Raw genomic sequence first — 11,370 nt, 5'->3', positions numbered from 1 at the left:
AAAGGAGATGCAGATGTGGAGGCAGCCCCTACACAGCCAAGGTAGCATGGGGAAGTGGCGAATGTAAATGGGCTAAGTTCCGTTCTTATCAATGAGCTGACTTCCCTGCAGCCCGCTCAAGCCAGGCTCCCCAAGGGCAGGTCCAACGGTCCTGTGAGCAAGGTCTGAGGCCCAGGCTTACTAATCAGATTTGGGTTTTGTTTCCCAACAATTGGCTTGTCACAATGTTCACAGCTGGGCAAGACTGACCAACGGAGGGAAAAAATTCCAGAAACGAGGAGGACTTTGGGAAGCAGCTTCAGATCACATGAAAGGAAAGGAGAGGTCAGAGTGATGGATAAGCAATTTCTACAAAAGGCAGGAGAACCAGCAATACAACTGCTTATAGAACACTTTTCCTTAGAAAAATATTTGGCAGTATATCTACTAAAACTAAAAATATGTATGTCCAATGATCTGGTAATTCCACACCATTCCCAGCATTTCCAACAGAAATGCATACATAATGCTCACCTAGACAGGAGTACAGGAATGTTCATAGCTTTATTAATGTGAGCCAAAAAGCAGAAACAGCCAAAATATCCACCAGCAGTGAAATGGGGACATACACAGTGGGACACTATAGACTACTTTGCAGAAACAAAATAAAATAGACTGCAGCTCCATGCAACAACCAGAAAGAATCACACACATCACACATGGCGAGATACCCAACGAAGTAGATACTAACGGGAAGGGGAAGAGCACAGGCAGCCTTTGGGGGTGCTAGAAAATGCTCCCTATCTGGCTCTCCGTGTTGGTTATCTTGATATAGGCATACATAGAATCTCACTGAAATGTATTTAATGTAGAACTTAGTGAAAACTCAAAACAAATATTTTTAGAAAGGCTTTTCTCCGCCTCCAAAAGAACTGCAGGATCTTGAAGAAGATGTGGACCTTGCCTGTGGGTGAGGGTCCAGTAAGTCCATTTGCGGGCAGAACCCGGGGAGTTTGTGCTGATCTTCCCTTGAAGTTAAGAGAAAGAAAAGGGAGACAGGTTTAAAATTAATCATCTCTTAAGTTGAAAGAGTAGGTCTGGGCCAGAGATAACATCAGTGGCAGCAACATGAAACTGTTTCACTGCTGTTATCTCAAACCACAGTGAAAAATAACTTGTGAAGCTCTGTCTTTCCTGGCAGCCCAGGGTCTCCTCATAGCAGGGAAGTTGGTCAGCCATTTGGGAGGGTCCAGTGAGGGGGCTTCTGGGGGCCAGGCCTGAGGATTCCAAGGAGCTGACCTCCTGTGTGGTCCTGCACAAAGGCCAGGCCTCTCTGGGCCCTGGGGGCAGGGAGCATCCCACACCAACAGTAGGTGAGAGGACCCTCCCCTCAGCTCCAGATCCCAGCCTGGGGGCTGGCTCTACTCTGACCTGCTCTGCAGACCTGGATGCCCTGAACATTCTGCCCGTCTCACTCCTTGGGGAAGCAGGGTCAGCATCAGGGTGCTCTCAGGAGAAACGGGCTTTCCTGACCTTGTCCTGTCTCAGCCTCCCTCTGTCCAAGCAGACTGGTCTGGGGCTGGCACTTCTCTGTGCCTGCCACAACCCTACTCGACAGTTTTAAGAAAACTGAGGCCTGAGAGAGACCTAAATGCCAGATTTCTTTTTTGTGAAGCCCATGGAACACTGTGGGAGGGGCCAGATAGGATCTGCTAGATTCAACCATGTGCCTTCAATACAAATAGCAGCTTGCTCAGAAGCCCAGGTTGGCGCAGTATGTGCCTGGTCCATGCAACCCCTGGCCCCCACTTTCAGTCATAAAGACCCTGAATTCCCAAGCTCATACATATATAGGCAGCCAGGAAACAAGAGGAGTAAGGGCTCAGGACCTAGTTTCCAGGACCCCACTGGGGGCTGTGTGGTGCAGGCTAGATGTGTAGTCCCACCTGTAACTCTAGGCACAGGACAGTTGTGAGGTTAACTGAGGATGCCTTGGGCATTCTATCCTGCCGGCCAAGGAAGAGCAGCCAGACCTCTTTTGCTATCCATGTTATCTTAGAAAGAGGATCTAACCCTCTGGGCTTTTGAGGGAAGCAGCCCCTTTTAAAGCTAATCACCAGCGTCTTGATTGAATAACTGAGTTGGAGAGTCATTAGATACAGGCTCCCACAGGACCCCATTTACCTGAAGACACTGAAGATGCAAATTTTCCATAATCAAGGGAACCACATGCTCTGTGCCACCATCTTGGTGCTCAGTATGTTTCCTCACATCCAGCCACATTCACATTTATACCATTACAGGGTAGGAAGCCAAGGAGAAAATCCCAATCCCACATGGCATCATCCCAGCCTTGATGCCATTCTGGCCCTTTCACAGGGGCCTTGCCATGTTAGCTTCATGTCCATCATTTTATTTCATGGACTGACACATTGGCTGTTTCTGTGGATGAAGTTTGCCTCCTCCTTTGTGATCTCCTACATCTGAAGGCTGCATCAAAGCATATTGCCATGCTAAGGCCTATGACAGAGACTGCCATGTGGCTGCCAGCAGGGCGATCCAGTTCTTAAGGCCTAGTGTATGGAAGAGGCTATATGAATGCTTTTGTGTGTCCTGGTTCTAACCTCAGTACTGCTGAGTTCTTAGGGGGAAAGGGGGACCCCCAGGAGGCAGGAGGTGATAGAGTTTAGGTGGTCTCTGGTGAAGTCTCTGTGAAGTGAAGGGAGAGGCGCTGTCCTACTGTCCTGGGAAGTCCTGATGTATGGGTGAGCCTCTGTTCTCAGGCCACCCCACCTTGCTCTCCTTCCTGGTCTAGAGATGGCCCTAGCACACCCAAGAGTGTTTCCTCAGGGTCAGGCTAAGCATGACCCTCACCTGCCTTTGGTTATCTCCCTTGGAGGGATATAACTTGGTCTTTTTTTTTTTTTTTTAAGATTCCATTTATTTGTCAGAAAGAGAGAGTGTGTGCACAAGCATGGAGAACAGCAGGCAGAGTGAGAAGCAGGGTCCCTGCTGAGCAGGGAGTCCAATGTGGGACTCAATCCCAGGACCCTGGGATCATGACCTGAGCTGAAGGCAGATGCTTAACTGACTGAGCCACCCAGGCCTGGATATTTTGCTTGGTCTCCTAGGAAAAGGGAGTGCCTAGGGCCATTCCCAGCCAGCCGGAGGTCAGGTCACTTGTGCCCAGGTATCCAGCCCAGAGCTCTGGACTTCCAGTGTACCAGCCTCTCCACAGATGCTAAAGCAGTCATGCCACAAGGCTCCGAGAAAAGTGTGGGCTCTGGCCTGCCTGGGTCTCCAGAGAAGTACCCACATGGCTCTCCTACCTGGTTCCAGCCCCCAACAGGAGCAGTGCCACTGTCCAGATGTGAGTCTATTAGAGGGAGAACTAGGACACAGAGAAAATCCAAGCGGCTCTCACTGCAGGGTCTCTTCATGGATGGCTGTTTGGGAGCCTTGGTCAAGGTTTAAGGATGACAAGGGTATGGAGGCTGTTATTCTTTGTGGAAGAACTGACATCCCACCTTTATTCTTACCAACTTCCTGTTTCCCAGAAGAAGCACCAGAGCCTCTCTGTCAACCTTAGTTTCCTAGAGTTGAGCCAGATGCTCTGAGGCCCTATAGCATGACAAAGACGCTGAACCAAGGCTGTGGTCTAGCCTCTGGGGCTAGAGCCCACCCTGCCTTTATGGATTGTGACTGAGAGACAGAGGTACCTGTTCAATGTCACACAGCAGGTTAGTGGCAGACCAGGCCCGTGTACACACCCTGACGTCCTGAACAGAGTAATGGGATGTCAAGGGTGTACAAGCTAGGCCCCAGTGCTCTACTGTTAGATGCCTCAGGCTCAGAGGTTGGAGCAGTAAAGTGGTGGGTCTTCTCCCCATTGTGTCGCTGCAGCCCCATCCTGCCATGCATCCCACACCCTCTGGTGCTTATCACAGAGAAGTAACTTTGGGAACCCCGAGCACGCATGTGAGGTGCCCAAGGGACAGGAACTCACAGCCTCTCGGGGACATACCATGGGCTTTCTCAGGACTATAACCATCCTTGACCACTGAACCCATTAGCCTTGACACCTGAGTGACAGGGCTGTCCTCCATGTTCTAAGATAATCTGGCAACTTTACTCAGTCACATTTGCTGACCTCCAGCCTGATGTGACTTCTCAAGGTAGAGATGTGCAAGGAGTAGTCTGAGAAGTCTAGAGCAAGGGATGGGGGTTGGCAGGGGTATGGTAGGTCTGTGTGTTGGCTGTGGGCATAATCTTGAGCTTCAAAGCTAAGCAGTCTGTCAGAAGGTAGATGTTGCAGACAGGTCTGGCCTGAGCTATATTGTGGTTGCAGCTTGATACCTAATTGTATTCCAGAACAATAGATCTTTTATCTTTCCTGGTTTGGCGAAGGACCTCATGGTCTGAGAGGTTTGAATGGTAGGAGGCTGTCACCTCCAGTAAACTCTTCAAATCAGGGTTAGGATTTGAATTGAGGGTGAGGGGTCCGAAGTTGGTAGCTCAGTGTGGCAGTACCTCAGGACCAGGGCAGCTGATGGATTCACCAAGGCAGCGCCCCATGCTCTGGGGTGGGGCCAATAGTAGTCAGCAAGGGTGCTTTATGCCAAGGGGGCTCTGAAGGGTGTTGTGGGAGATTTTGTAGGTGAGGGGCTTTACTTTGAAGTTGGAGAGCTATTTTCTGGTCTAGAAGAAGCTGGGGGTTTAGAGATGTCCCTGGTCCCTGTAGGGCCCCCTACCTAGTCCAAGTTCCCCACTATGCCCAGCCATCTGTGAGTAGGCTGCAAGCCCCCATTCCTCTGAGCCATTTACCAGGTCTGACCTTCTGTGGTCACATCAGCCCTCAGCAAGGGGCAGGGGAGGGGGTGGAGAATGAGATTTAGAGACCCCAAGAGCAGTAGTAGAGACCACACAGGGGAGGGGCTTGAGCCTTAAGTCTTGGCTCTTGGATCCAGGGATGGCTGGGTGCTGAGTGAAGCTGGGGGTGGGGGGATCGAGGAAAGGTTCTGATTCGAGTTCTGAAGGGCACAGGGAGAAGAGGGCTAGTAACAAGCTGCATAGATTGATGGAGCCCTTCCTTTGTCCACTTTGCACCAGAGGGGCAGCAGAGAAGCTGATGAGGAGGGGCTCCTCCTCACCCTCACCCTCTTAGGCATCTCCTCCTGAGAGACTCCTGTCTCTCCAGGTCAGAAGTCCCGGTAATGGGGCCATCAGCCCCAGCCCCCTGCCCCTTCTGGTCTGTCATGGGCCCCAGGAGACTGGACTCTTCGTGACTCTCACCAGCATTTACATACACCAGCTTTATTGAAGTAGCAGGTGCTGTTAAATCAGCTACAGAAATATTTCCTCAGGCACACCCCTGCCCCCATTACCCACCCACAGTCTCATCAGCTAGCCCAGGGCCAGCGAACTCCCACCTTGGCTATAAATTGTTCCCAAGCCTCCTCCAGTCCTATTTCTTGCAGCTCTAACCAGGCTCCAGTGAGAGGATAGGGTCTCAGAGGCTGTTCTTGATGGTTTTACAGGATTTCCATCCTTCTATGGATATGACAACACTCTGCAAGGCTTCCTTAAACTGTGAGAAGTTACTTTCCTCAGTAGTACAGTTCTTGGGTGATTTTGTTGGCTAAATAAGAAAGACATATTTAAGTCATATTTTTAGCAGAAAAAAATAAAAGCACACTTTCTTCTATAAGCCACAAGGGTCCTATAATAAGCCCTCCACTGCCTAGGAGATAACTTTGGCAGGCCCTCCCCATCTATCTTAGGGACACACTGGGGGCCATCTGGTGATAGTGGAGTACAGGGTCTGAGGCCCACCTGCAGCTGTGGGGTGAGAGCCAGCAAAATGTGGGCAGGTCCCACAGCAGTCCAGGACAGGGACACAAGGACAAGCAGGGTGGGAGCACACAGGGGCCTCTGTAAGCAGGGGGCGCACACGGGAATACCTCCGTCATTTCCCAAGAACATACCCCCCTAAACCACTATCCATCCATACATAGTGGATTCCCAGTGAGGTTTATCAGCCCAGAAAGAGCCCCGGGCATGGCATGGCAAACCAAAACTCCCTTGGACTGGCTGCCCAGCTGGGGTTGGCACTGAGCAGCCCTTCCCGCTCCCCAGGCTGATTACACAACAGCCCTGCTCTGAACTCAGACCTGCTCCACACTGACCCCTGTGCATGGGGGCTTGGCAGAGGGCATCACAGAAACCTCTGAAACAACCGCTAAATCCCCACCCTCCCAACCCCTAGCCCCTGTCAGTGAGTGCACTTTTTTGGGATCAGAAAGTAGTATGTAAGGCCTCACATGTGGCAAGTGGGGGCCATAAGAAGCCCTTTGTCCCACTGGGTCCCTGGCTATGGTAGCCTAACTATCCTCTAAGAGCAAACAGTAACTTACTTTCAGCTTTGGGCAGATTCTGGTGAGTTCTTCCATGTCCTTATAAACCTTTTTTATGTGAAGGTCATACTCGTAAGATTTCGTAAGTTCCTTCAGGGTGGAGATGAAGTCTTTTGTAAACTCACCATAGCAGGGCTCCTGAAACGGAGTGAAGGGCAGGGGGTTGGTGGTAGTGTACCGTTGAACCCCAGCCTCATCCAGCCCTGGTCACCCTGGCTAGATGGAGCTCTGAACTCAAATTCAGGCCCTACCCTGATTGCCCCACAGGTGTCCCACAGGTGCTATGGTGTCTGGTCTCTCCCTAGGCCCAGGGCTAATCTGGGAAAAGCCTAGAACCTGGCCACTGATTCATCTGTTGACTGAGCTAGAGGACCCAAACTCAAACTCTTTTTCCCCCCGGATTCCTCACTCCAGTGTCTTTTGTTCTTATCTCTGTGATGGGTACTGACTGGGGTGATGATCCCTTTCAAATGTGGTCAGAAAGGTCCATGTGGCAATAGCACCTTACCTCACTGGTGTTCTGGGGCCTTTTGAAGGAACCCTGAAAGCAGGAGAAACCGATCAGAAACACAAAGGGCCACTGAGAGCAAAGTGATGTTTGATGAAGACCCAGACTTACGTTGTATACAATGTTGTCAGCCGAAAGTTCTTTCTGAATTTCAGCACAGACTGCCGTGTGATTGTCGTAGGCAGACACGTTGGCTGTCATCATGGAGGCACAACGGTTTTCTGATCCCCAGAGTGCACAAGCCAGGAACACGTACAGGTACATGGTAGGACTGGAGGGTAGCTCCACGCTGATCTGAGCCCTGAGCTTGGCAGCATTTCTGTGGAGAAGGGTACCTATATAAGTGAGTCTAAGGAAATGCTAAGTCTCTTATCAGTCATCACTGGCTTACGTGGAAGACAGAGAGGACCTTATCGCTGGGCAAAATGTGCTTTTCATGCATTTTCTATGACCACAGCACACTTCATGGATTCTTGTCTTTGCTGAAAATCACGCTTGCTCTAATTTTTATTTGTAATCAAATTTTGAGTCATGACCTCTCTGCCTGCCTGTTGGGACAGGTCTGTGACCAGGACGGGTGCTGTCTACAGGTGCAGGCCAGAGCAGAGAGAGTGAGTGGAGTGGAGAAAGAGCAAGACAGGCAACAGCTGCACCAAGCCAGCTTCCTCAGGCCCACCTGTCAAGGAGAAAGCTGGCCTTGCTGTCCTGTCTGCCTGACACTTGAGGACACACCCACTTCCTCATAGTCCCCAGGAGGGACACAGGGGAACAGGTTCCCGAACACAGCCTCCAACCTGGCAGGCAAAGCAAGGGAAGAACAGAGCACTGCTATTTCTTGGCCTGAAGGCCTTGGGTTTTAGAGGAACGCCCCTGGTTGGATGCAAAACTTCATGTAAAAAGAAAAGCCAGCTCACAAAAATGCCACACTAGAGCCATGTCCTGATAAATTCTGAATACACATTCTGACTCTCACAGATTAGGATCACCCATTTGGGGGAAAGTTTGGTAAATATTCTGGGCCCTGACCCTGTGGTTTGTTTTTTGTTTCCCCCTGAACAGGTAATCTATCCACTGGTTTCCCGTGGGAGTGGCTGAGGCCCTGAGTGTGAGGGTCAGGGTGTGGCCACAGGGCCAAGCCTCTGAGGGGCACAGGTGTTTTGCCTCACTCTAGGGCAGGCCTATTCAGCCAGTGACCAGCCAAGCTCCAGGAACTCCCAAGCCTTCTCAGGAAGTAGGATGGCCTCATACCAGAGCAAAGTTCCCACTGACCAGGTGCCTTGAACTTCCAAGGGAAGCTAAAAACCTCTTTCTACAATGGGAGCCCTTGAGTAGCTAGCGAAGCGTATCTGGGTGTGCAGGTGCAGCACCCAGGCCAACTCTTACCTCCCCTCTGCTCTGTCAGGGCTGCCCCTGCTGGAGCATCCTGCCCCGTCCCCAACCTGGTGGCTCCTCTTCCCCTCACCCCTTGCCCTGTGGGGAGGAGCACACCATCAGCATTTGCTCATGGTCAAGAACAAACTGGAACTACACAAATAAGAATGGGCTTTTAATAATTTATTATTATGGCAAAACATCTTGAATAAATAGAGAGTATGATCTTAAATAAATAAATAAATAAATATTAAAATACATAAATATATAAATAAATATTACTGATCTCTGCCAATGTAAAACATTCCCCATTCCCCATATACCAAGCTGGTAACAAGGGCCGCATGGCCCAGAGCAAGTCCGTGCCCCCCACCCTGGCCCTGGCCCGCCCTGTGGTCCCTCGAAGGTGAAGATCCTGAGTTTCAGCAGTCCTTGGGTAGGAGTGCAGTGGTTCGGGAACTACACTCTCAGGGCTGGCTCCTGGTTGGACCGGCCTCTGTTGCTTCTGGCTGCCAGCAGTCAAAGGGGATGTTAAACAGAAATTCCTTCAGATTTTCTTTGAAACTTCTGAAGGTGATAGTCTGGATTGCACAGGGAGTTTCCTTAAAAACAAAACAAAACAAAACTTTTAAGTTCAGGTGTGAACGGGTAATGTGTGGGAAGCACCAGTGTGTTTCTGCACTGTCTTCAGGAACTCAGAGGCCAGAAGGCCCATTTGGAGCCTGCCTGCTGACCTGGGTCAGATGACAAGCTTGCCACCACGTGTCACCCAAAGGATGCACAACTTTGCCAGTGGCAGCCACGGCCAAGAGCCTGACAACACGCCAGCCCAAAGCTGGTCTGCTGGGCTGGGAGGTTGGGCCGGTGTCTCTTCATTCTCAGGCCAGCAACCCAGAAGGGGCAGGAGTCCAATCTGAGTGTGACCCCCTCCTTGCTCCCCTGCAATTAGGCACCTCACAAGGGGCCATGGAGGTGGCACTTGGGCCCCAGAATATACCCTAGACCTTAGGCAGGACCTGAGTTTCCTTGGGTTTACCTCACCTCTGACCTCACTGATGATAATAAGGACAGAAGCAGCTCCCTCTGGGGAGTGTATAGGCCCCTGGAGCTCCATGGCTTTCACTCCTAGAGATGAAAATGGGCAGGGCTGCTCAATCTCTAGAGGGGCAAATCTGTTAACACAGAGCCCCTTTGGAGTCCTGAATAGCTACAGCCAAAGGTCCCTCCTTATCCACTCCTCCACCGTTCTAGACCAAGACCTTCCAGATTGGGACCCTGACGTGGGCACTCACCGGGGTTTCGAGGCAGTGCTGCTTGTAGTGGTTGGCCATCAGGGTTAAGGGTTGCTTGAGGCTGATGAGGCTGCCTCGAAGGCCTTCACTGTACAGCTGTATGCGCGTCTGCAGGCATGTCGGCTCCTATGGGAAATGTCCGTTTCCTGGTAAGTAGTGGACAAGTGCCCTCTGGTGGGCACATGACATCCTCCCCGTCACTCTTTCCTGTTCTCAGCCCTGTCCCCCAAGAGTAGGACTTGGAAGGGGCACAGGATGATGACGGGTTCAGTCATACACACTGCTCTGTCCGTGCCAACATGAATCTGCACCATTCAGCTCAGGCCACCCCCAGCCAGCACAGCCACTTTCCCTGGCATCTTGAGAGGGTCCCAGGCCCCAGAAAAGGAGGTCACTAACCCCCACCATTCAGGGAAAAGGTAGCAGGGTGGGGCATCCTGCTATGTGAACAAAGCTTGTTCCTGAAATCTCTCTGTGCCCCTCTGTAGCCAGCATGTGGTCTCCACAGGGTTTAGTCTCATGAGTGCCCCAAGCCCACAGCCCCTGTGTCCTGTAGTAACTCCCGCCTACCCACCTGTCCCCTGGTGACCCCTGGCCCCTTGAATGCTAGGTCTGTCCGTGGCTGCTCAGCTAATGGAGTTCATGTGAATGCCACAGGGGCAAGGCCGGTGGCCTCCTGAGAGCCCCTCCTGGCAGCCAGCTGACTGGAGAGAAAGTGGATTGACCACCCTGTGAGAGTCCCTCTGAAATGGAGCCACCCCCAAGGTAGAGGGGAAGGTGTGTTGGAGAGAAACATCTTACCTGGCGGTCAAACATTCCAGAGACAACTTTTACTGGTTCATTCTGTAGAAAAGAAAAATACCATTTTATTAAGCTGACAGGCAGGGCCAGTCCAGGCCAGCAAAGTGGCCCAGGGACAGCCTGCACTCCCTCACTCACCATCACAGCAGTCTCATCACTACTTTTGTTCAGAAGGCTCAGGGCCTCTTGGATGGCATCCACGTGCCGAGAGGGTCGAGTGACAGGTCTGGGTAAGCTGGTGGGTGCAGAGATGCTGCAGACCACAGTGCCCAGGAAAAGCAGGTTCTGCAGCCACATCCTTCTGAGGACTTTAGCCTTTCTCTCTGAGCACTGGGCTCACTGGCAAAAGAGCTCTTATATACACAGTTAGAGGAAATGATTAATGGTGACCACAAAACGCCAGGGAGGCGGGGGAACTACCTGACCTGTGGAATCTCCTGGCCCTTATCACACATGGGAACGGTGAGCCTTTCCTCCAGGTGGTCAGGCTCAGGGGTTTTCATTAATGAGCCCTTCCAAGAATTGGCAGCGCATCCGCCTGCCTCCTTGAGCACTCTCCAACTCTCCCTGGGTAGTCTGGCCAATGAGACTGCCCCCTCCCTCTGAGGGGCCTCCGGGCACAGCTTGGACTTCCTGGCCTGGAGTGGCCAGGGCGGGGCCTGGGAGATACTGAATTGAGCTCCTACGCCCAGACTCTCCACCCTGCCTCCAATCCCAGGAAGCCTTTGGGCTGGCTGTGCCCACCCTGGGGCCTATTTCAACCAACCCTCCCCTTTTCCTCCTAGATCCCTCTCTTCTGGCCATAGTGAGAGATCTGAGTGGGAGGAAGACCCTCATGGGCCTGCATCACTGTCCATCCAGGCAGAATCCAGCCAAATGGCATAGTTCCTGGGACAGCTCCCAGCAAGGATCCAGAGTAGTCAGCAAGCTGCCTGCCCAGCCAGGGACCTCTGCCCCACAGCCCCTGTGAGCAGTGAGAATGACAGATATGTTCACGTGACACTCA

The 11,370-nt window shown here is 51.8% G+C and overlaps 1 protein-coding gene across 2 annotated transcripts; it reads right to left on the bottom strand.

The window, feature by feature from the left end:
* Positions 1 to 5,430: 5,430 nt before the first annotated feature.
* Positions 5,431 to 10,683, bottom strand: CSF2 (colony stimulating factor 2). 2 transcript variants are annotated; one of them, XM_047730647.1, is made up of 5 exons: positions 9,564 to 9,613; positions 7,012 to 7,219; positions 6,901 to 6,933; positions 6,393 to 6,530; positions 5,431 to 5,617 (listed from the first exon to the last, which is right to left on the bottom strand). In XM_047730647.1, exons 2-5 carry the CDS (start codon positions 7,162 to 7,164, stop codon positions 5,489 to 5,491), a joined length of 453 nt encoding a protein of 150 aa, XP_047586603.1. In that variant the 5' UTR covers positions 7,165 to 7,219; positions 9,564 to 9,613; the 3' UTR covers positions 5,431 to 5,488. The 2 variants fall into 2 exon arrangements, with proteins under 2 accessions (XP_047586603.1, XP_047586602.1); XM_047730646.1 differs by lacking the exons at positions 5,431 to 5,617; positions 6,393 to 6,530; positions 6,901 to 6,933; positions 7,012 to 7,219 and adding exons at positions 8,515 to 8,873; positions 10,365 to 10,406; positions 10,503 to 10,683 and having other exon boundaries at positions 9,564 to 9,689.
* Between the last annotated feature and the right edge of the window lie 687 nt (positions 10,684 to 11,370).

The sequence above is a fragment of the Lutra lutra genome, chromosome 5, assembly GCF_902655055.1.
Source record: "Lutra lutra chromosome 5, mLutLut1.2, whole genome shotgun sequence".
NCBI lineage: Eukaryota > Metazoa > Chordata > Mammalia > Carnivora > Mustelidae > Lutra > Lutra lutra.
This window is presented reverse-complemented; position numbering and strand designations above follow the sequence as displayed.